At 46.4% G+C, this 25,560-nt stretch overlaps 1 protein-coding gene and 2 pseudogenes across 1 annotated transcript; 1 reads left to right on the forward strand and 2 right to left on the reverse strand.

Annotated features, from left to right (window-relative positions):
• LOC129835430 (uncharacterized) overlaps positions 1-13,869 on the reverse strand; it is a 41,500-nt pseudogene extending 27,631 nt beyond the window's left edge.
• Positions 13,870-16,197: 2,328 nt separating this feature from the next.
• Positions 16,198-21,303, forward strand: LOC129835250 (perforin-1-like). Its single transcript, XM_055900784.1, has 7 exons — positions 16,198-16,295; positions 16,683-17,053; positions 18,323-18,486; positions 18,599-18,818; positions 18,930-19,069; positions 19,193-19,616; positions 20,204-21,303. Exons 1-7 carry the CDS (start codon positions 16,289-16,291, stop codon positions 20,669-20,671), a joined length of 1,794 nt encoding a protein of 597 aa, XP_055756759.1. The 5' UTR covers positions 16,198-16,288; the 3' UTR covers positions 20,672-21,303.
• Positions 21,304-22,189: 886 nt separating this feature from the next.
• On the reverse strand, positions 22,190-23,792 carry LOC129835431 (endonuclease domain-containing 1 protein-like; annotated as a pseudogene).
• Positions 23,793-25,560: the final 1,768 nt, after the last annotated feature.

Raw genomic sequence — 25,560 nt, forward strand, 5'->3', positions numbered from 1 at the left:
TTGTTATTTGTACCAATAACTGTTGTTGTTTGACATATTTTCTGTTTCCAAACCACATGAGGGGAGAGGAAGGTTTTTAATTTCCCCCTGAGGGCTTGTTAACCACGTTCTCATATCTTCTGTGTGTGTGTGTATAGCAACAGGACTAGACTATAACCTCTATTTCCTATTGTATGTTTTAGCTGGTGAGCTGTTCACAAGTTGCATGACACCCCCTCCCACACACCAGCTGAATGTTGCTCTGAATAAGCAGGCAGGTCCCCTGTGGTACAGGTCAGTATTCAACGTCCATCCATGTCTAATGACGTGGAAACCGGCCACTACGGGCATCAGTGAGCGCTGTTACCTTCAAGCAAGTTTTATTGTTGTGGACGGGGATGGAGGCTTGGCATAAGTATCTGCTGCTTTGAGACACGGTTCGACCCCACCTTGGGGCACTACTTGTTGAGTAAATAAAACACTAAACAATCACAATACAATAACTATTGGTCACTACTATGTATTATAATTCTAATATGTATTCATTATAGAATTGTGTCAGTTATTAATGATTGTAATAAGGGAAATAGAGGTTACGGGAAGCATTACAGGAAATAGAGGATATAGTCAAGTACTTTTGCTGTACCCACACACAGAAGATATGATAATTGTGGTTTACAAGCCCTCAGGGGGAAATTAAAAATCTTGCTCCCCTCATGTGGTGTGGAAACAGAAAATTTGTAAAACAACTGTTATTGGTACAAATAACAATGAGTAGAAATAATTGCTCATCCATTCCTTTACTTAGATGTATGTATTAGGTTGTTGTGAAATTGGTAGATTACATGTTAGATATTGCTGACTCTTGGAACTAGAAGCACAAGCATTTCACTACACTCACATTAACATCTGCTAACCATGTGAATGTGACCAATACAATTTTATTTGAATCATCACCTTTTTTAACTGCACTCTCCAGTTGTAGGCCTAGATATGTAAGAGAGGAGAGAATGTGTGTTTTCATGTTTTCATATATATATACAGTTGAAGTCAGAAGTTTACATACACTAAGTTGACTGTGTGTCACGTTCTGACCTTTAGTTCCTTTGTTTTGTCTTTAGTTAGTATGGTCAGAGCGTGAGTTGGGGTGGGCAGTCTATGTTTTTATTTCTATGTTTTCCTATTTCTGTGTTTGGCCTGATATGGTTCTCAATCAGAGGCAGGTGTTTTGTGTTGTCTCTGATTGGGATCTGTCACGTTCCTGACCTATTTCTGTTAGTTTGTTGTATGTGTTAGTTGGTCAGGACGTGAGTTTGGGTGGGCATTCTATGTTTTCTGTTTCTATGTTGGTTTAAGGGTTGCCTGGTATGGCTCTTAATTAGAGGCAGGTGTGTGGCGTTCCTCTAATTGAGAGTCATATTTAGGTAGGTTGTTTCACAGTGTTCGTTGTGGGTGGTTGTCTCCTGTGTCAGTGTTTGTCGCACCATACGGGACTGTTCGGTTTGTTTTTGTACATCGTCATTTTGTGTAGTCTATTTTCCCTGTTCGTGCGTTCTTCGTGTTAATGTAAGTTTGTCGTCCAGGTCTGTCTACTCCGTTTGTTGTTTTGTTAGTTATAGTGAAGTTCGTGTTTTTTCGTCTTGTCTTTAAATAAATTACGTTAACTCAAGACGCTGCATTTTGGTTTAATCCCTGCTCCTCCTCTTCGGATGAAGAGGAGGAGGAAAACCATTACAGAACCACCCACCAATCCAGAATCAAGCAGCGGTGTAATCGGAGGAAGGGACAGCGCAAGAAGGAAGAATGGACTTGGGACGATGTTTTGGACGGTAAAGGTTGCTACACATGGGAGGAGATCCTGGCTGGAAGGGATCGCCTCCCATGGGAACAGCTGGAGGCACTGAGGAGAGCAGAGGCAACCGGAGAAGGGAACCGGCGTTATGAGGGGACGCGTCTAGCACAGAAGCCCGAAAAGCCCGTGAGTACCACCCAAAAATTTCTTGGGGGGGGGGGGGGGGGGGGCTAAGAGGTAGTGGGCCAAGGGCAGGTAGGAGACCTGCGCCCACTTCCCAGGCTAACCGTGGAGAGCGGGCGTACGGGCAGACGCCGTGTTACGCAGTAGAGCGCACGGTGTCTCCTGTACGTGTGCATAGCCCGGTTCCGGGTTATTCCACCTCCCCGCACTGGTAGGGTTAGATTGAGCATTGAGCCAAGTGCCATGAAGCCGGCTCTACATATCTGGCCACCTGTACGTCTCCTTGGGCCGGCTTACATGGCACCAGCCTTACGCAGGGTGTCCCCGGTTCGCCTACATAGCCCGGTGCGGGTTATTCCACCTCCCCGCACTGGTCGGGCGACTCGGAGCATTCAGCCAGGTAAGGTTGGGCAGGCTCGGTGCTCAAGGGAGCCAGTACGCTTGCACGGTCCGGTATTTCCGGCACTACCTCCCCGCCCCAGCCCAGTACCACCAGTGCCTACACCACGCACCAGGCTTCCAGTGCGTTTCCAGAGCCCTGTTCCTCCTCCATGCACTCTCTCTATGGTGCGTGTCTCCAGCCCAGTGCCTCCAGTTCCGGCACCACGCACTAAGCCACCTGTGCGTCTCCAGAGCCCTGTACACACTGTTCCTTCTCCCCGTACTCGTCCTGAGGTGCGTGCACTCAGCCCGGTGCCACCAGTGCCGGTACCACGCACCAGGCATATAGGACGTTTTGAGAGTCCAGTGTGCCCTGTCCCTGCTCCCCGCACTAGGCTTGAAGTGCGTGTCTCCAGTCCGGTGCCTCCAGTTCCGGCACCACGCACCAGGCCTACAGTGCGTATCAGCCGGCCAGAGTCTGCCGTCTGCCCAACGGCGCCTGAACTGTCCGTCTGCCAAGCGCCGCATGAACTGCCCGTCTGCCATGAGCCTACAGAGCCTTCCGCCAGACAGGAGCAGCCAAAGCCTTCCACCAGACAGGATCAGTCTGAGCCATCCGTCTCCGCAGCGCCATCTGAGCCATCCGTCTCCGCAGCGCCATTTGAGCCATCCGTCTCCCCAGCGCCATCTGAGCCATCCATCTCCCCAGCGTCATCTGAGCCATCCGTCTCCCCAGCGCCGTCTGAGCCATCCGTCTGTCCCGAGCCATTAGAGCCGCCCGTCTGTCCCGAGCCGTCAGAGCCGTTAGTCAGGATCTGCCAGAGCCGCCAACCAGACAGGATCTGCCAGAGCCGCCAACCAGACAGGATCTGCCAGACCCGCCAACCAGACAGGATCTGCCAGAGCCGTCAGTGAGCCATGAGCGTCCAGAGCCGTCAGCCAGCCATGAGCGTCCAGAGCCGTCAGCCAGCCATGAGCGTCCAGAGCCGTCAGACAGCCATGAGCGTCCAGAGCCGTCAGCCAGCCATGAGCGTCCAGAGCCGTCAGCCAGCCATGAGCGTCCAGAGCCGTCAGCCAGCCATGAGCGTCCAGAGCCGTCAGCCAGCCATGAGCGTCCAGAGCCGTCAGCCAGCCATGAGCGTCCAGAGTTGTCAGCCAGTCATGAGCTGTCCCTCAGCCCAGAGCAGCTATTTATCCAGAACTGCCCCTCAGTCCAGAGCTGTCTCTCTGTCCGGAGCTGCCTTTCAGTCCGGAGTTGCCCCTCTATCCTGAGCTACCTCTCTATCCTGAGCTACCTCTCTATCCTGAGCTATCCCTCTGTCCTGAGCGATCCCTCTGTCCTGAGCTATCCCTCTATCCCGGTGCTGCCCCTTGTGTCGATATTACCCAAAAGATTTAGTGGGTGTAATATGAGGGTGGTCATTTGTAGGGGGAGATGTAAGCTGGGATTGACTATGGTGGGGTGGGGACCTCGCCCTGAGCCTGAGCCACCACCGTGGTCAGATGCCCACCCAGACCCTCCCCTAGACTTTGTGCTGGTGCGCCCGGAGTTCGCACCTTATGGGGGGGGGTTATGTCACGTTCCTGACCTATTTCTGTTAGTTTGTTGTATGTGTTAGTTGGTCAGGACGTGAGTTTGGGTGGGTATTCTATGTTTTCTGTTTCTATGTTGGTTTAAGGGTTGCCTGGTATGGCTCTTAATTAGAGGCAGGTGTTTGGCGTTCCTCTAATTGAGAGTCATATTTAGGTAGGTTGTTTCACAGTGTTCGTTGTGGGTGGTTGTCTCCTGTGTCAGTGTTTGTCGCACCATACGGGACTGTTCGGTTTGTTTTTGTACATCGTCATTTTGTGTAGTCTATTTTCCCTGTTCGTGCGTTCTTCGTGTTTATGTAAGTTCGTCGTCCAGGTCTGTCTACTCCGTTTGTTGTTTTGTTAGGTATAGTGAAGTTCGTGTTTTTTCGTCTTGTCTTTAAATAAATTATGTCAACTCAAGACGCTGCATTTTGGTTTAATCCCTGCTCCTCCTCTACGGATGAAGAGGAGGAGGAAAACCGTTACAGGATCCATATTTAGGTAGCCTGTTTTGTGTTGGGTTTTGTGGGTGGTTGTTTTCAGTCTTTGTGTGTCTGCACCAGATAGAACTGTTTCGGTTTTCTCTTTTGGTTGTTTTGTAATTTGTAGTGTTCAGTTTTTGATTATCATTAAATTAAGATGAACACTAATCACGCTACGCTTTGGTCCTCTCCTTCTTCCACCGACGAAAGCCGTTACACTGTGCCTTTAAACAGCTTGGACCATTCCAGAAAATGATGTCATGACTTTAGAAGCTTCTGATAGGCTAATTGACGTAATTTGAGTCAATTGAAGGTGTACCTGTGGATGTATTTCAAGGCCTACCTTCAAACTCAGTGCCAATTTGCTTGACATCATGGGAAATTCAAAAGAAATCAGCCAAGACCTCAGAAAAAAAAATGTAGACATCCACAAGTCTGGTTCATTCTTGGGAGCAATTTCCAAACGCCTGAAGGTACTACGTTCATTTGTACAAACAATAGTACGCAAGTATAAACACCATGGGACCACCCAGTCATCATACCGCTCAGGAAGGAGATGCGTTCTGTCTCCTAGAGATGAATGTATTTTGGTGTGAAAAGTGCAAATCAATCCCAGAACAGCAGCAAAGGACTATGTGAATATGCTGGAGGAAACAGGTACAAAAGTATCTATATCCACTGTAAAACGAGTCCTGTATTGACATAACCTGAAAGGCCGCTCAGCAAGGAAGAAGCCACTGCTCCAAAATCACCATAAAAAGCCAGACTACGGTTTGCAACTGCACATGGGGACAAAGAATGTACTTTTGGAGAAAAGTCCTCTGGTCTGATGAAACAATAATAGTACTGTTTGGCCATAATGACCATCGTTATGTTTGGAGGAAAAAGGGGGATGCTTGCAAGCTGAAGAACACCATCCCAACCGCGAAGCACAGGGGTGGCAGCATGATGTTGTGGGGGTGCTTTGCTGCAGGAAGAACTGGTGCACTTCACAAAATAGATAGCATCACGAGGAAGGAAATTTATGTGGATAAATTGATGCAACATCTCAAGACATCAGCCAGGAAGTTAAAGCTTGCTTGCAAATAGGTCTTCCAAATGGAAAATGACCCCAAACATACTTTCAAAGCTGTGGCAAAATGGCTTAAGGACAACAAAGTCAAGGTATTGGAGTGGCAATCACAAAGCCCTAACCTCAATCCTATAGAAAATTTGTGGGCAGAACTGAAAAAGCGTGTGTGAGCAAGGAGGCCTACAAACCTGACTCAGTTACACCGGCTCTGTCAGGAGAAATGGGCCAAAATTCACCCAACTTATTGTGGGAAGCTTGTGGAAGAATACCCTAAACATTTGACCCAAGTTAAACAATTTCAAGGCAATGCTACCAAATACTAATTTAGTGTATGTAAACTTCTGACCCACTGGGAATGTGATGAAAGAAATAAAAGCAGAAATACATCATTCTCTCTACTATTATTCTGACATTTCACATTCTTAAAATAAAGTGGTGATCCTAACTTACCTAAGACAAGGAATTGTTACTAGGATTAAATTTCAGGAATTGTGAAAAACTGAGTTTAAATGTATTTGGCTAAGGTGTATGTAAACTTCTGACTTCAACTGTATATAAACTCAGCAAAAAATAAATGTCCTCGCACTGTCAACTCCGTTTATTTTCAGCAAACTTAACGTGTAAATATGTGTATGAACATAACAAGATTCAACAACTGAGACATAAACTGAACAAGTTCCACAGACATGTGACTAACAGAAATTGAGTAATATGTCCCTGGGAAAAGAGTGGGTCAAAATCAAAATTTACTGTCAGTATCTGGTGTGGCCACCAGCTGCATTAAGTACTGCCGTGCATCTCCTCCTCATGGACTGCACCAGATTTGCCAGTTATTGCTGTGAGATGTTACCCCACTCTTCCACCAAGGCACCTGCAAGTTCCTGGACATTTCTGGGGGGAATGGCCCTAGCCCTCACCCTCCAATCCAACAGGTCCCAGACCTGTTCAGTGGGATTGAGATCCGGGCTCTTCACTGGCCATGGCAGAACACTGACATTCCTGTCTTGCAGGAAATCACGCACAGAACGAGCACTATGGCTGGTGGCATTGTCATGCTGGAGGGTCATATCAGGATGAACCTGCAGGAATGGTACCACATGAGGGAGGAGGATGTCTTCCCTGTAACGCACAGCATTGAGATTGCCTGCAATGACAACAAGCTCAGTCCGATGATGCCGCCCCAGACCATGATGGACGCTCCACCTCCAAATCGATCCCGCTCCAGAGTACAGGCCTCGGTGTAACGCTCATTCCTTCGACAATAAACGTAAATCCGAACAATCGCCCGTGGTGATACAAAATCGCGAATTGTCAGTGAAGAGCACTTTTTGCCAGTCCAAGCTGGTCCAGCGATGGTGGGTGTGTACCCATAGGCGACGTTGTTGCCGGTGATGTCTGTTGAGGACCTGCCTTACAACAGGCCTACAAGCCCTCAGTCCAGCCTCTCTCAGCCTATTGCGGACAGTCTGAGCACCAATGGAGGGATTGTGCGTTCCTGGTGTAACTCGGGCAGTTGCTGTTGCCATCCTGTACCTGTCACTTAGGTGAGATGTTCGGATGTACCGATCCTGTGCAGTTGTTGTTACACGTGGTCTGCCACTGCGAGGATGACCAGCTGTCCGTCCTGTCTCCCTGTAGTGCTGTCTTAGGCGTTTCACAGTACGGACATTGCAATTTATTGCCCTGGCCACATCTGCAGTCCTCATGCCTAATGCATGTTCACGCAGATGAGCAGGGACCCTGGGCATCTTTCTTTTTTTGTCTTTTTCAGAGTCAGTAGAAAGGCCTCTTTTTAGTATCCTCAGTTTTCATAACTGTGACTTTAATTGCCTACCATCTGTAAGCGGTTAGTGTCTTAACGACCGTTCCACAGGTGCATGGTCATTAATTGTTTATGGTTCATTGAACACGCATGGGAAACAGTGTTTAACCCTTTACAATCAAGATTTGTGAAGTTATTTGGATTTTTACGAATCATCTTTGAAAGACAGGGTCCTGAAAAAGGGACAAATTTTGATGAGTTTATATATATACAGTATATATATATATGTAAAACACACATCACGACAAGAGACAACACTACACAAAGAGAGACCTAAGACAACAATATAGCAAGGCAGCAACACATGACAACACAGCATGGTAGCAACACAACATGGTAGCAGCACAAAGCATGGTACAAACGTTATTGGGCACAGACAGCCACACAAAGGTCAAGAAGGGAGAGACAACAATACATCATACAAAGCAGACAATCTGTTAGTAAGAGTGTCAATGATTGATTCTTTGAATGAAGAGATTGAAATAAAACTGTCCAGTTTGAGTGTTTGTTGAAGTTCATCCCAGTCGCTAGCTGCAGCGAACTGATGTGTTTGCTTTGGTGACATTTATCAGAATGTGACTGGCAGAACGGGTGTTGTATGTAGAGGATGAGGGCTGCAATAGATATCTCAGATAGGGGGGAGTGAGGCCGTCTTGCGACGGGTATACAGAGATGACCAGTTTACAGAGGAGTATAGAGGGCAGTGATGTGTCCTATAAGGAGCATTGGTGGCAAATCTGATGGCCGAATGGTAAAGAACATCTAGCCGCTCGAGAGCACCCTTACCTGCCGATCTATAAATTATGTCTCCGTAGTCTAGCATGGCAGGAAGGTTAGAGGAAACCAAGTCTATTTTTAACGTTAGCCTGCAGCTTTGATATGTGCTGAGAGAAGGACAGTGTACCATGTAGCCATACTCCCAAGTACTTGTATGCGGTGACTACGTCAAGCTCTAAACCCTCAGAGGTAGTAATCACACCTGTGGGGAGAGGGGCATTCTTCTTACCAAACCACATGACCTTTGTTTTGGAGGTGTTTAGAACAAGGTTAAGGGTAGAGAAAGCTGGATACTAAAACGCTTTGTTGTAGAGCATTTAACACAAAATCCAGGGAGGGGCCAGCTGAGTATAAGACTGTATCATCTGCAAATATATGGATGAGAGAGCCTCTTACTGCATGAGCTATGTTGTTGATGTAAATTGAGAAGAGCGTGGGGCCTAGGATTGAGCCTTGGGGTACTCCCTTGGTGTCAGGCAGTTGCTGAAACCCCAGATTTTCTGACTTTTTACACTGCACTCTTTGATAGAGGTAGTTAGCAAACCAGGCCAAAGACCCCTCAGACACCAACACTCCTTAGCCAGCCCACAAGAATGGAATGGTCTACCGTATCAAAAGCTTAAGCCAAGTCAATAAAAATAGCAGCACAACATTTCTTAGAATCAAGGGCAATGGTGACATCATTGAGGACCTTTAAGGTTGCAGTGACACATCCATAACCTGATCGGAAACCAGATTGCATACTAGAGAGAATACTATAGACATCAAGTAAGCCAGTTAGTTGATTATTGACAAGTTTTTCCAACACTTTTGATAAACAGGGCAAAAAAGAAATAGACCTATAAACAGTTAAGATGAGCTTAATCTCCCCTTTAAAAAATGGACGAACCATGGCTGCCATCCAAGCAATGGGAACCTTCCCAGGACAGGAAAGACAGGTTAAAAAGGTCGGAGATAGGCTTAGTGATGATAGGGGCAGCAACCTTGGGGCGGCAGCAATCTCGGGGCGGCAGCAACCTCGGGGCGGCAGCAACCTGGGGGCGATAGCAACCTGGGGGCGACAGCAACCTGGGGGCGGCAGCAACCTGGGGGCGGCAGCAACCTGGGGGCGGCAGCAACCTGGGGGCGGCAGCAACCTCGGGGCGCAAGCAACCTCGGGGCGGCAGCATCCTGGGGGGGACAGCAACCTCGGGGCGACAGCAACCTCGGGGCGGCAGCAACCTGGGGGCGGCAGCAACCTCGGGGCGGCAGCAACCTGGGGGCGGCAGCAACCTGGGGGCGACAGCAACCTCGGGGCGGAAGCAACCCCGGGGCGACAGCAACCTCGGGGCGGCAGCAACCTGGGGGCGACAGCAACCTGGGGGCGACAGCAACCCCGGGGCGGCAGCAACCCCGGGGCGACAGCAACCCCGGGGCGACAGCAACCCGGGGGCGACAGCAACCTCGGGGCGACAGCAACCTGGGGGCGACAGCAACCTGGGGGCGACAGCAACCTCGGGGCGACAGCAACCGTCCTCTGTTTGCAATCCCAAGGGTCCCAGCTACAACATGAATGGTCGTTTTGTTAGATAAAATCCTTGTTTTTATATCCCAAAAAGTCTGTTTAGTTGGTGCCATTAATATCAGTAATCCACTCCTTCAACTTGCAGACAAAGGAGTCCAAAAAACTATCGCTAAACTTCGTCCTAACAAGTCAAACAACGTTTATATTTAATCCTCAGGTACTCTAAAATGTAAATAAACTATAATATTTAATACGGAAAGTAGTATGTTCAGTAGGAAAGCAGAATTACTACGCACACCCTCTCCCTCACGTGCCAAAAGACTGATATTGTTCCGGTGCTCTCTTCACCAAAACTCCAAATTCTTGCTTGTTTTGCAAAAAACAAGCATGAAACCTTGATTAACGTTTGTTGACATTTAGTGGAAGCCGTAGGAATTGCAATCTGGGAGACGGAATTACATAGGATGCGTAGCTTTCCATTGTAAGAGCCTGGGACCTGAATTTCTTTTTCCTGGTTGTTGCTTTTTTCTTCGGATTTTCGCCTGCCATATCAATTCAAGTCTTATATGACCAGTTTTAGATACTTCAAAGTGTTTTCTATCCAATGCTACCAATTATACGCATTTCCTGGCTTCTGGGCCTGAGTAACAGGCAGTTTACTTTGGGCACGCCAGTCAGGCGGAAATTCAGGAAACCCCATCCCTAACAGGTTTTAAGCAAGCGTCTATAACAAATCAGGACAGGTCGTTTCTCTGAGCAGCCATTACGACCACTAAGGTCATTACAGAAAACACCACACTGATACATATCAGGATTATTTGTGAGGATAACATCAAGGAGAGTAGCCTTTTCTGGGTGTTTGGAGTCATTCGTTGTGGGATTGGTAATAATCTGAAAAAGATTTAGGGAGTCCCATTGCTTTAGGACTTGGTCAGGTAGTTGAAGCATGTCCCAGTTTATGTCAACTAGCAGGACATATTCAGACTTAGTGTAAGGGGTCAGGAGAGAGCTTAAGGCAGGTAGGGCACAGGCCAGTACTGATGGAGGACGATAGCACCCAGCAACAGTCAACAAAGAGCAATTTGAAAGTTTAATGCTTGAAACCAGCAAATCAAATTTTGGGGGGACAGACTTGGTGGAGACAACCGAGCACTGAAGGTGATTGCTACTCCCCCACCTTTGGAAGATCTGTCTTGCTAAAAAAGGTTATAACCAGAAAGGTTAACATCAGTATTCAAAACACTCTTCCTTAACCATGTCTCAGTAATGACCAACACATCTGGATTGGAGCTGTGAACCCATCATTTCAATTGATCCATTTTAGGTAATAAGCTTCTAGTGTTAACGTGCAGAAAACCCAAGCTTTTACGAGAGCAGAAATCAGGAAAGAAGATATCAGAGCACAAGTCAGAATTGGGGCTAGCAACTGTAGATGGGCCAGGGCGTACATGCACATTTCTAGATATCATCAACAGAAATACAATCAAGACACGGCATAGTACACAGAGAGCCTGCAGTGCTGATTCATGACATCTGAACGTATATCAGATAGCAACAAGATCATATTGTACAGCAATTTCATCAGGTAACATGAATACAAGGCCAGCGAGAGGTGGTTAGAATAGGATGGCCAAAAGTCTGTGTAACCAATAGAGAGTCAGAGTCCCGAGTGTGGGAACAAACACTGTCCCTAAACAAACACCAAAGAAAGTTAATAATCAACAAAGCATGCAGGAGTCATGAGACAAATAGCAAAACAACAAAATGCGCAAGAAAAAAGTAAAATATATAACGACTTGGGGCTAGCCATTGTAAGCTCAGAGTCACTCGCCCCAACAGTTTGTGTGTGCTGGAGGCGAGCGAAAGCTCGGGAGAGAGAGGGGAGGGTGATGGGGGTACCTGTACCAGACAGGGGGAGACAGGCCAGGGCAGACGGGGAACAGATCGCCAGATGGAATCCAAGCAGCAGTGCAGCAGGCAACGGGAGCAGGTGTCACACCCACTTGGGAGAAGCTTTTACTTCTGGAGGCAGATTTCTTGTAGAAATGCTAGTGGATGGTCTTTGACTAGCAGGAGGTGACTTCAAAGGGGGCTTCAAAGACTCCTGCCACTTGTTGGACCCAAAGGCCTTGACACCTTTCACTTCACACCTCAGTGCTGATTGAAGTTGTATCTGTTCTGTCCTAGCAAGCCTGGCAGCCTTTACTCAGCATTCAGTCCCCATAAAGTCAAATATATCATTGTAATGTACTTTACATTTTAAAAATGTTTCATTTTTGTCTTGGCTTTCAAATAGCATCAGATCAAACATTACTCACTCAGTTCCAGGTTGATCATCTATCATCTAACATTTAAAGGGTCTGGTAAAGGATATAACGGCCCTCCACGTCCTCACTGTGGCTTCAGACCCGAAGGCAGACCCACGCAGCCCTTCAGACACAACGGCCGGGCTCTGCCTGGCCAGAGAGGGGGCATACTGGTTGCACTCCAGGCCTGGCTTACTGTTAGGGACCACTGCAGCAAGTGTTGACGTTAGTATTAGCCTTTTCCAGGTGACCAGGTTCCCTGAGCTGTTGAATGTAACAACTAGAGTGAGCAAGCAATAGTTCATGGATGGCAGATAGCCTGGCGGTTAAGAGCATCGGGCCAGTAACTGAAAGGTTGCTGGTTTGAATCCCCGAGCCGACTAGATGAAAAATCTGTCGATGTGCAATTGAGCAAAGCACTTAACCCTAATTACTCTGGATAACAGCGTCTGCTATATGACTAAAATGTAAACGTCTTGAAGAACAATCTGGCCTAGATGGCTGTATGGTTGATGTTGTGATGCCGGATCATGTTCCCCGAGGTAGTAATTCCGGTGATAACGTAGGCGGGGCCACGGCAGTAGTTGTTGAGGCGCTTGTGGATGACGTGCTCCTGTTCCCTCCAGGTGCCGGCGCTGAATTCTCAGACCTGAAAGACAGTGCCACATCATACGTGTGCATGTTTATTGGTTGTTAGGGTTTAGGACGTCATTCTAACCACTGGTGTTGCTATTTTATTTATTTGATATAAAATGCTTTATGACTGGACGTTGTATTTTATTGCTTTAAAAAAAAAATATTAGTAAAGTATCTCAGTACATTATCCCACTTTTGAGAAATCTTATTTTGTTCAATACAAATGTGATGTTGTCTTCAAGTAAAACAAAATGGCAGACCTGAGGCACCACGTTGGTCAGTGTTTAGGTGGAGGCCTTGTCGTCTGGGTCAGCCTGGTGGTCGTCAGGGTTGAGGTGGTTTGTAAAGTTTGGCATTGGTGTAGTTTTCCAGCACGGCCTGGTCATCCTCAAAGTTCCTGTGCATGTAGCCATGCGGGAACGCCTGCATCGCGCCAGTGTCAGAGACGGTGAACAGCTGGGTGGGAAACAAACAGAGGCAATATGAGATAATGAATGTTGGATATAAAGTGTGATTGTTATGGATATTGATATGGAGATGAATGAATATGCTACTTCTTCAAACACATGTTTGCTGTGAAAAGGAGACTTTATGGCATGCAGTTTATGATCAGTCAAATATAAGCCCATGAAATTAGGTGCATTTGCCCATGAAATTACATGTACTTTTATTGAGTTAGCACCACATACATTCAAATTCAAAAGCTATAGAAAAAAAACATACATTAAGAAAAAAATACAAATAAATAAACAGTCTAGCAGTGAAAGCCAATCAGTATGGAAAAATACATTGGACTGATGGGCCCTGGTCAAAAGTAGTGCACTAAATAGGGAATAGGGTGCATTTGGGATGTAACCAATGACTTGAAATGTCACCAGGGAACCTGTGGCTCGTACATCCAGGGCATGTCCACCCTCTTCTCTCAGTCAGAGCGCTGGAAGGTGTAGGCTGAGTAAATGGGGACGTTGTCGGACGTGTTGTACAGTGTGACGTAGTGTGGCTTGTTGTTGTAGTGTTGGCAGATCTTCTGGAGCGAGTGGTCCTCTAGGCCCACGGAGGGCGTCTCCATGTACAGCAACTCCTTCTCCACTGTCCCCTGAACACCATCCGTCATTGCCATGGTGACCAGTAGTAAGGCCTGTGCCCAGAGTAGGGCCATGATGACTTCAGCTACAAGGTCACGATGTAAAAGTGGAGTTAAGCTGTCCCAATGGAAGGAAAGGAGAAGTCTGTGTGTGAGTCTGAGGAGCTTCAATGAGGTGATATGTCCTTTGCGTTCCTGTGCATGTCTCTCTCTCTGTTACTATCTGTCTGTCTGTCTTTCCGTCCCTCTTAGTACCTATATGTGTCCCTGAGCTCTTTGTGTCGGCAGCTCTGAAGGAGAGGTACACCTGTGTCTCAGCGTTAGCTCTCCCTAATCTGGGCTCAGTATGCAAAGCCATGCACCTTTTAGCCCAATGGACTTGCCCATCATTGGCTATAAAGAGGAATAAAGAGGTCACTGCTAGCCGGGTCCCAGATGTATTTGTGTTGTACAGGCAATGGCTATGGACTTTTTCATGACAACAACTATAGAAGTTGGCAATACAGCACAAGATCTGGAACCAGGGTAGGCTATTCCCAAACCCTGATGGGTTTTTCCATTGGTTCCATTGGTGGTTGAAGGAAGTGAATTAACTCGGCTGGACTGAAACCTCTAAAGATGAAAAACAGACTGATTGACAGGTGACTGTTTGGTCACTTTAGAACAAGCGGTTCCTGTCACTTGTCAGGAACTTTTTTCCCTGAGTACTTGAGGTTGGACCACAGTGCATGGAAAACGAAACTCAGATCGCTCTGAGGGACCAGTTCCTGTCACTTTTTTTGTGTTGGTGGTTCACATGTCATATCATGTGTGATAGGTTTCAGTCTCTTCCTGGAAGGCTGTGGTGGCTAGACTCATAGATGGTCTTGTATATGGTTTTGCTGCATGACCATGTAAGGTTGTGTTGGTGTCATGTGTACTCAGGCATGACTTGATGGGAAATCAAAGAAAGCCCTTCCAGCAAACCCTTATCTTCCTTTAAAGGGGAAACAAGTGTCATGTACCTCAATGACATGAGTGATTCAGTTGATCCATTTCCCTGTCAAGGCCATAACAGTTTATGTTTCTGTACGTGTGTATTGGGCATAGCATGGTGTTACTGGCGGTGGTGAGGCCGGTGATAACATAGACCGTTCCATGGCAGTAGTTGTTGTGGCATGGTGGGGAGCCAGTTGTGTTGGAGAAACTCCTTGGCCTGTGGCATCACATTGGTCAGGCTGTAGGTGGGCCTGTCCCCGGGCCTGGTGCTGGTCGGGGTTCAGCTGGCCATGCCTGGCTCTGCTCCATGGCTAGAAGTCTGGATGTAGACCGGGGGAACGGCTGCATGTTTCCTGTCCTAGAGCCACTGGACAGCTGGAGTAGATGGAGAGGGGTAGAGCAATGTGTGATTACACAGACAGAACATAGATGCTACACAGCATAGGCACCGCTGGAGAGGAGAGAGAGAGGAGTAGAGTGCAACAGATGAATGCATATACAAATGAGTTATTGCAAACAGGAATATCAATAGTACTATGTAACAATGTGTACCATTTACCAGCACTTTGTTCACAGTGAAACCTGTTCATCGTGAAGGAAGTGTCATGTGATGCTGTGCTTATCAAGACTTCTAACCACCAAGCCAGAGTACCAGAGGAAGGGTTTCAACTGTGCTCAGCGCCCCCATAAAGCCCTCTTCTCACCACTGTAGCAGACGGTCTATTCTTTGAATGACTCATCATTCAGGTCCAAAAGGTTCCTTATCAGCTACTACCCCAAGCCATAAGACTGCTGAACAGTTCATCAAATGGCTACCTGGACTATTTGCATTGACCCCCATCTTTTCATGGTGCTGCTACTGGCTGTTTATTATCTATGCATAGTCACTTTACCCCAACCTACATGTACATATCACCTCAAATACCACGACTAACCTGTACCCCCGCACATTGACTCGGTACTGGTACCCCCTGTATATAGCCTCGTTATTGTTATTTTATTTATGTATTTTTTTACTTTAGTTTATTTAGTAAATATATTTTCTTAACTCTTATCTTTCTTAAAACTGTGTTGTTGGTTAAGGGCTTGTAAGCATTTCACGGTAAGGTCTACACCTTTTGTATTCGGCGCATGTGACAACTAAAATGTGATTATCTCTTCTTCAGTTTGATTTGACCATATCGCCCAGCCCTATCCACAAATCTGAGGGAGAATGACTGCCTAAGCAGTCAAATGGCTCTGAATGTAAAGTGGCAGTGCCAGGTACCGGTTTGATTGGGTGCCTGGTTGACTATTTATGGAGAGCAGTAGCAGACAGGTAAAAGTGTGTGCAATTAGAGTTAGGAAACTGCTGGGTCAAGTCTTGTTTTTCTGCTGCCATGAAACATTCACTCATGCACAGATATTAATTATCTGTATGTCTGCAAAGGCTTTCTTACAAGTGAACACCCACACCCACACCAAAACAAACATAGCAACAGCATGTGGTGGTTCATAACCAAAGGAAACTGCAGGAACCATCTATATAAACAAAGCCTTGACCACAACTAACAACGCCGCCTCCAGGATGGAACCCACAGACATCTTGCTGTTTGTTTCCCTGTAGTCAGTTAGTCAGTCAGTCAGACAGCAGACAGACAGACAGACACAGAATGCTCAATTGTTCCATGATCATCTTCATCAAACCCATCATCATCCCCAAGAGATTGTGATTGATATTATGTCAGGTAAGAGGCTATATGTATCTACACTTACTCTCTAAATGAAAGCAACACTTATTTTTTCCTCCCCTTTCGTCTTGTTGGGGAACAGGAGTCTGCTCACCCTACACATTGTATAGTTTAATGAAGATAGTTACAGAGGTGAAGTGAGTAAGGAGAAAGATGAGAGTTGTGAAGTTGTCTCAGGGATCAAACCTCTGTCTCCCACGCGTGCATATGTATCCTGTAATTAAGTGTTTTTCCGCTAGACAAATCAAATTACACCACAATATCTTAACATTAGACACATTTTGAGTTCTGAAAACATCTGACATACGTTGATGTTGGAATGTAATATCCCGTTAAGTTTACCATATGTGTAATGTAATATCATCTTCTCCTCCTCCTCTCCAGGTACACAGACTTCTCTGGTTGCCCTGCTGTGGCTGTGGGGAGCGTGGCTGTCCCCTGTCCTGTCCTCGTGCACCCCGGGCCGGCCAGCAGAGTGCAAGGCTGCGCTGTCAGCTCCCGGTACCAACCTGGCGGGCGAGGGTTTCGACGTCGTCACCATGGAACGTAAGCAGGCCTATGTCATTGACGTGGACACCTGGAGGAAGACCAATAACGGGACCTGTACCCTCTGTGTTAACCCTTTCATGGATGGCCAGACTCAGAGGCTGCCTGCGGCTGTGGTGGACTGGCGTCCCTCGCATAAGTGCAACATGAAGTTAGCCAGCATGGTCTACGACTCCAGCGAGGAGTTTGTGAGCAACAGCCAGACAGAGGTAATACTACTAAACTCAACATGTCAGGTGTTGGTTTCATGAGCTGAAATAAAAGATACCAGACATGTTCCATACGCATAAAACGCGAATTTCTCAAACATTTTGCAAACAAATTTGTTTACATCCCTGTTAGTGACCATTTCTCATTTGCCAAAATAATCCATCCACTTGACAGGTGTGTCATATCAATGAGCTGATTGTGCTGCGGAGAGTAAAAGGCCACTCTGAATGTGCAGTTTTGTCACACAACACAATGCCGCAGATGTCTCAAGATTTGAGAGAGCGTGGAATTGGCACGCTGACTGAAGGAATGTCCACCAGAGCTGTTGCCAGAGAATTTAATGTTAATTTCTCTACCACTTTCATTACCACTTAACAAAAGCCAAGCTGGTTCATGAATACAACTGCCTTCCAGTCTTGGCGCACACAGTTTACATATTTGTCCTCCTATCGTCACACTCACAGTAACTCCTCTTAATGGCCCATCCCCTCAGGCATTTAGCCACCGTTATCTTATTGGTTTAAAATTAGGGCATGGAAACCGTAGAGCCACAGAAATAGACACAAATAGACCTGCACTCGCCTTAAGCCAGGTTCATGCATGTAGGACCATAGTAACACTCCTTGGCACTTTACAGGAATAACAATGCATGTCATGCTGCTAACTTGCTAACTCCTCTGAAAGGGACACCCCTGTTCTGGAAAAGACCCAAGATGTTTAACCATAGCAACAGTACATAGTTGGCCATAACACAGTTACAGGAAAAGCCAGTCGTGTCCACACCCCAGAGAGGGGCATGTTTAATGGTGTCTAATGACCCGGAGGACACAGAGTGCACTAGTTTTGCTAGCTCCTTCTGAAATAAATGATTGCCACATATGTACTGAAAAATTCACAATGAAGCCCATTGTGAAGCCCATTTTTAAAAAAGGTTTCTGTGACCAAGAGATGCATATCTGTATTCCCAGTCATGTGAAATCCATAGATTAGGGCCTAATACATTTATTAACATTGACAGATTTCCTCACATGAACTGTAACTGAGTAAAATCTTTGAATGTGTTACATGTTGCATTCATATTTTTGTTCAGTATAATATATATATATATATATATATATATATATAGAGCTTTATAATAATAATAATCATAAGTATAATAGTAATATAAATAAGAATAACTGATTCAATATATATTTAAATATAGCGCTTTTCCCAATGCTCAAAGTGCTTTATGTGGGTAAACTCACCTTATCCACCACCATGTGTAGGTAGATGTCAGTTGGAAGATTGGTCTGGACGTTATGACCCCCCAGGCTAAGGGGTCGGTCATGGTGGGGGGCACCCACTCCAGAGCTGCCAAAACGGTGATGAGCCAGTCGAAGAAGGACAAGTACAGCTTCATCAAACAGGATATACACTGCTCTTATTACAGGTGATATACCTTATAAATATAACATCACTTGTATTGTAGATGTTTAACTTGATAGAACCAACACTGCTCTCTACAGGCTATAAACTCTCCATCTTGTGTGTTTCTTTCTCAGTTACCGCCTGCTAGATGACCCTCCCCTGCACCCTGAGTTCTCTCGCTCCCTGGGCCTCCTGCCCCCCCTCTACACTGACCAGACCAAGGTTGACTACAGACGTTTTCTTGACAACTTTGGCACCCACTTCATCAAGAAGGTTCTCCTGGGGGGGCGGGTGAAGAGCGTGACCTCACTGCGAGTGTGCCAGGCGGCCCTGAGTGGCTACAATGAGAACGAGGTCAAGTACTTTTTAATCAAAATATATTATTACATGTATTTATCTATGTATTTTTATTTATTTATTTTAAGAAAATGTACATTACGTTAAAAAAACAATATAATATTCCAGGTCAAGGACTGTCTTGAGGCTGAGGCCTCCGTCGCCACCAGTACCGGATCAGCTGAACTCAACACAGAGACCAAGTTCTGCAAGAAGGACCTTCAGAAACGTGACACCAAGGACCGCTTCAGCAGCACCTTCAAAGAGAGGTTTGATTGATTTGGATTTGATAGATTTTGGGGTGTTAATGGGCATTATACAAGACTTATAAAACACATATTTCCATTGTGGTCCTCGTTTAAGACAAAACATGACTAATGATAAACAAATAGGTTTACCGAGGTGGTGGGGGGACAGACGGACGGGACGCCCGACCTGCTCTTCTCCGAAACGGGTAAAAACTCCAAGGCCTTCGCTGATTGGTCGAGCAGCCTGAAGACCATCCCTGACATCATCAACTACTCCCTCCAGCCCCTCCACCTATTGGAGAAGCAGGCCAGGAAGCGGGCTGGGCTGAAGAAGGCTGTGGAGGACTACATCCTGGAACACGCTCTGGTCAAGCGCTGCTCTGGGAAGTGCAAGGGAGGCTCCAGCTCCAGTGCCCACGACTCCTGCCAGTGTGTGTGCCAGGCCAGCAAGGAGATGACCAGCCAGTGCTGCCCGCAGGAGAAGGGCCTGGCCCACATTACCGTCACTGTGAAGAATGCCAGGGGCCTCTGGGGGGACACCACGTCCAAGACCGACGGCTTTGTCAAGGTATTATCTCTTTTATTTTACTATTTTAACTTACTATGACGTTTGCTCTTCAGTGGACTTTAATGTTAAAGTCTCGGATTGTACATTTCCGTGGCCCCATCCCTCAGCTACACAAAAGTATGTGGACACCATTTCAAATGAATGGATCTGGCTATTTCATCCACACCCCTTGCTGACAGGTGTATAAAATAGAGCGCAGAGCCATGCAATCTCCATAGACAAACATTGGCAGTAGAGCGAGGTCCACACAGAAAGGGTTTGTCGAGATCGGTGTGGAAGAACTTGACAGGCCTACATAGAGCCCTTACCTCAACCACATCGAACACCTTTGGGATGAATGGGATTGCCAACTGCGAGCCAGGAACAGCAATGCTATAATATATAGTGGAAAGCCTCCCCAGAAGACTGGAGGCTGTTATAGCAGCATATTAATGTCCATGATTTTGGAATGAGATGTTCAATGAGCAGGTGTCCACATACTTTTGACCATGTAGTGTGTATACCAAAACAAGTGGCGGGGGTCCCGTTTTGTTGTTTTTTCTAATAACATACCTTAAATAAAGTTTGATTTGGTTTGATCCATCAAGGTGTTCATGGATGACAAAGCTGTGCAGACCAAGGTGATCCACAACAACAACAACCCTGCCTGGAAGTCATTTTTCGACTTCGGATTCATCAAGCTCTCCCTGGCCAGCGAGCTGAAGTTTGAAGTGTACGATGAAGACAAAAACTGGTACAAGTCTTGGAACGACCTCCTAGGGAAGTGCAGTTTCCAGCCAATCGTAGCGGGTCATCACAACAGCATGTGTCCCATGAATCATGGCAACCTGTACTACGCTTACAATGTTGACTGTGCCCCAGGACTTGGGGGCTCCACCTGTGGTGAGTATGTCCCCTCTGGGATGAACTCTGACCTCTCTGACCTCTACACCTCCCGAAACTCCCTCAACATGACCCAGGATCTGCTGGCTCACATCCGGACGGGCCGGCCCCTAGGAGACCCCCTGGCTTTTATGGTTAAGCAGAAGGCTAATGGTCACGAAAAAACCACATGAATCTCACATCGCATGTGAGGGATAATGGTTACCCTTGTATCCTTGCTCTCAGTGAGCTGTGATCAAAACCGCTATGCATTATAAACCTTATCCTGGCCTATCTAACTTTAAGCCATACCATTTCTAACCTATTGTTCTGAACCATAAATCATTTTTCTTTGGTAAAAAAAATGACAATCATCAACAAAAACATCCAAAGTACTGTGTATTTCTGAAGGTAATGGTTTATATACATGTTTTTATGTTTATTTGACAGGGGCCATGTACAATTACAACATTAAATATCATGCATTAACTGTGCCATGTTGTTTGTTGTCACATCACATGTCCCTGCTCTCAAACCGCTATGCTATGCACTATAAACCTTAGCCTGGCCTGTCTAACCTTAATGCATACCATTTCTAACCTATTGTTCTGAACAAGAAATCATCAACAAAAACATCCAAAGTATATGTATTTCTGAAGGTAATGGTTTATTTGAATTTTAGTATGTTTATTTGATAGAGGCCATGTACAATTACAACATGAAATGTATTGCATTAAACTTGACTTTTATGTTTTCATTCTCTCATGACTGTGCCATGTTGTTTGTGCTCCACTGCAATAAAAAGCTACTTGATTTGATACATTCAGCTGGAAGTCCAGTATATCAATTCATTGACCCTCACTTGAAAATCAATGTGCTGCTTTTGTGTTGTATTCAATGGAAGCCATTTTTCTCTAAGTATATGATCATTAAATACATTAAATATTAATATTTACAACAGATGGTGTAGCCTACTTTGTTTAAAGACGTTCACATTCACCTGTCGAACCTGGAATGTCTCCACACCGCCAAGCGTCTCAATTCCAGGCAAGCTAGATGGGCTCTGCTTTTCACCCAGTTCAACTTCTCCCTCTCACACCGACCGGGATCCAATAATGTCAAGCCGGATGCACTGTCACGTCGCTCCGGATCCCGAGACCATCCTTCCCACCTCGTGCTTGGCAACGGCACTCAGCTGGGGAATAGGGAAGCAGGTTTGTGAGGTGCAGCGTTCCCAGCTTAACCCCGGGGGGGGGGGGGGGGCCCAAAAAAACGGATGTTTGTTTCTGACGTGGCCCGCTCCTCGGTCCTGGAGTGGGCCCACTCCTCCAGGCTTGCCTGCCACCCGGGCTCCCGTCAGACCCTGGCCTTTGTGCGACAACGCTTTTGGAGTCTACCATGGTTCCTGACATCTCCGCATTCGTCGCCGCATGCACGATCTGTGCGCAGATCCGAACCGGTTTCCCAAAGCCGACCACTTCATTCCTCTCCCCAAGCTACCCTCTGCCAAAGAGACGGCCCAGCTCAGAGTGCGACACATCTTCCGAATCCATGGACTCCCAGTGGACATGGTCTCCGACCGAGGTCCTCAGTTCTCATCCCGGTTCTACACACTCATTGGTTCGTTGGCCAGACTGTCCTCCGAGTCCCACCCCCAGTCCAACGGCCAGTCTCCACCAACCCCACCACCTGGAGCCAGCAACTAGTGTTGGTCAAATACGCCTGCAGCACCCTTCCTTGCTCTGCCACGGGGCTCTCGGCCTTTGAGTGTTCTCTGGGTTATCAGCCGCCGCTCCTCCCTGAGCAAGAGGAAGAGGTCGGCATACCTTCGGCCCAGATGTTTGTCCGCCGCTGTCGTCGTACCTGGAAGAGAGCCCGGTCGTCTCTTCTCAAGACCACCTCCAGGTATCGACGACAAGCGAACCGCCACCGGACCCCTGCTCCCCGGTATCGTCTCAGGCAGAGGGTATGGCTGTCCACTCCGGGTGGAGTCCTGCAAACCTTCCCCCCAGTTTATCGTCCCTTTTGTTATGTTATGGCGCCAGATCATGTTCTCCGAGGTGGTAATTCCGGTGATAACGTAGGCGGGGCCACGGCAGTAGTTGTTGAGGCGCTTGTGGATGACGTGCTCCTGTTCCCTCCAGGTGCCGGCGCTGAATTCTCAGACCTGAAAGACAGTGCCACATCATACGTGTGCATGTTTATTGGTTGTTAGGGTTTAGGACGTCATTCTAACCACTGGTGTTGCTATTTTATTTATTTGGTATAAAATGCTTTATGACTGGACGTTGTATTTTATTGCTTTAAAAAAAATATATTAGTAAAGTATCTCAGTACATTATCCCACTTTTGAGAATTTTGTTCAATACAAATGTGACGTTGTCTTCAAGTAAAACAAAATGGCAGACCTGAGGCACCACGTTGGTCAGTGTTTAGGTGGAGGCCTTGTCGTCTGGGTCAGCCTGGTGGTCGTCAGGGTTGAGGTGGTCATGTTTGTAAAGTTTGGCATTGGTGTAGTTTTCCAGCACGGCCTGGTCATCCTCAAAGTTCCTGTGCATGTAGCCATGCGGGAACGCCTGCATCTCGCCAGTGTCAGAGACAGTGAACAGCTGGGTGGGAAACAAACAGAGGCAATATGAGATAATGAATGTTGGATATAAAGTGTGATTGTTATGGATATTGATATGGAGATGAATGAATATGCTACTTCTTCAAACACATGTTTGCTGTGAAAAGGAGACTTTATGGCATGCAGTTTATGATCAGTCAAATATAAGCCCATGAAATTAGGTGCATTTGCCCATGAAATGACATGTAATTTTATCGATTTAAAGAGTCAAGTTAGCACCACATACTTTCAATTTTCAAGAGCTATAGAAAAAAAGATACATTAACAAATAAATAAACAGTCTAGCAGTGAAAGCCAATCAGTATGGAAAAAAACATTGGACTGATGGGCCCTGGTCAAAAGTAGTGCACTAAATAGGGAATAAGGTGCATTTGGGATGTAACCAATGACTTGAAATGTCACCAGGGAATCTGTGGCTCGTACATCCAGGGCATGTCCATCCTCTTCTCCCAGTCAGGGCGCTTGAAGGTGTAGGCTGAGTAAATGGGGACGTTGTCGGACGTGTTGTACAGTGTGACGTAGTGTGGCTTGTTGTTGTAGTGTTGGCAGATCTTCTGGAGCAAGTGGTCCTCTAGGCCCACGGAGGGCGTCTCCATGTACAGCAACTCCTTCTCCACCGTCCCCTGAACACCATCCGTCATTGCCATGGTGACCAGTAGTAAGGCCTGTGCCCAGAGTAGGGCCATGATGACTTCAGCTACAAGGTCAGGATGTAGAAATGGAGTTAAGCTGTCCCAATGGAAGGAAAGGAGAAGTGTGTGAGTCTGAGGAGCTTCAATGAGGTGATATGTCCTTTGCGTTCCTGTGCATGTCTCTCTCTCTGTTACTCACTGTCTGTCTGTCTGTCCGTCCGTCTTAGTACCTATCTGTGTCCCTGATCTCTTTGTGTCGGCAGCTCTGAAGGAGAGGTACACCTGTGTCTCAGCGTTAGCTCTCCCTAATCTGGGCTCAGTATGCAAAGCCATGCACCTTTTAGCCCAATTGTCATTGCTAGCCTGGTCCCAGATGTATTTGTGCTATATAGCAAATGGCTATGGACTTTGTCATGACAACAACTATAGAAGTTGGCAATACAGCACAAGATCTGGAACCAGGGTAGGCTATTCCCAAACCCTGATGGGTTTTTCCATTGGTTCCATTGGTGGTTGGAGGAAGTGAATTAACTCGGCTGGACTGAAACCTCTAAAGACTAAAAACAGACTGATTGACAGGTGACTGGTCACTTTAGAACAAACGGTTCCTGTCACTTGTCAGGAGCTTTTTTCCCTGAGTACTTGAGGTTGGACCATAGTGCATGGAAAACGAAACTCAGATCGCTCTGAGGGACCAGTTCCTGTCACTTTTTTTGTGTTGGTGGTTCATATGTCATATCATATGTGATAGGTTTCAGTCTCTTCCTGGAAGGCTGTGATGGCTAGACTCATACAGTGCCTTGCAAAAGTATTCATCCCCCTTGGCGTTTTTCTATTTTGTTGGATTACAACCTGTAATTGAAATATATTTTTATTTGGATTTCTTGAAATGGACATACACAAAATAGTCCAAATTGGTGAAGTGAAATGAAAAAATCCCTTGTTTCAAAAAAAAAAAATTATCAATCAATCAATCAAGTTTATTTTATATAGCTGTCACGTTCCTGACCTTGTTTTCCTTTTGTATAGTTGTGTTTAGTGGGTCAGGACGTGAGCTGGGTGGGCAGTCTGTGTTGTTTGTTCTATGTTAAGTGTCAGGTTTAATTGACCTTGTATGGCTCTCAATCAGAGGCAGGTGTTTTACGTTTTCCTCTGATTGAGAACCATATATAGGTAGGTTGTTTCATATTGTTTGTTGTGGGTGGTTGTCTTCCGTGTTTGTGTCTGTGCACCACACGGGACTGTTTCGTTTGTTTGTTCGTTCGTTTGTGTAGTCTGTTCCTGTTCATGCGTTCTTCGTGTATATGTAAGTTCTCTAGTTCAGGTCTGTCTACGTTCGTTTTGTTGTTTTGTATTTTCCGAGTGTTTTCCGTATTCAATTTTTCCTTAATAAATATTCATCATGTCATATAACAACGCTGCGCTTTGGTCCAATCCCTACTCCTCCTCTTCGGACAAAGAGGAGGAGAACGATCGTTACAGAACCACCCACCAAACAAGGATCAAGCAGCGTGAGAGGAACCAGCAGCAGCGGCCAAAAAACAAGGACTCGTGGACTTGGGAGGAAATATTGGCTGGAAAAGGACCCTGGGCTCAGACAGGGGAATATCGCCGCTCTTTTGAAGAGAGGGAGGCAGCTAAAGCCCAGGAGCGGTGGTATGAGGAGGCAGCAAGGAGACGTGGCTGGAAACCTGAAAAAAAAAACAAAAATTTCTTGGGGGGGGAGGCTAAAAGGGAGTGTGGTAGGAGACCTGCGCCTACTCCCTGTACTTACCGTGGAGAGCGAGAGTACGGGCAGACACCGTGTTACGCAGTAGAGCGT

Source organism: Salvelinus fontinalis, chromosome 36, assembly GCF_029448725.1.
Source record: "Salvelinus fontinalis isolate EN_2023a chromosome 36, ASM2944872v1, whole genome shotgun sequence".
NCBI lineage: Eukaryota > Metazoa > Chordata > Actinopteri > Salmoniformes > Salmonidae > Salvelinus > Salvelinus fontinalis.

What these genes read in the sequence shown, in the direction of transcription:
- LOC129835250 (XM_055900784.1), top strand. An exon ending in TGAGCAACAGCCAGACAGAG is followed by an intron (nt 17,054 to 18,322) that starts GTAATACTACTA and finishes CACCATGTGTAG; the next exon opens with GTAGATGTCAGTTGGAAGAT. An exon ending in AGACCGACGGCTTTGTCAAG is followed by an intron (nt 19,617 to 20,203) that starts GTATTATCTCTT and finishes TGATCCATCAAG; the next exon opens with GTGTTCATGGATGACAAAGC.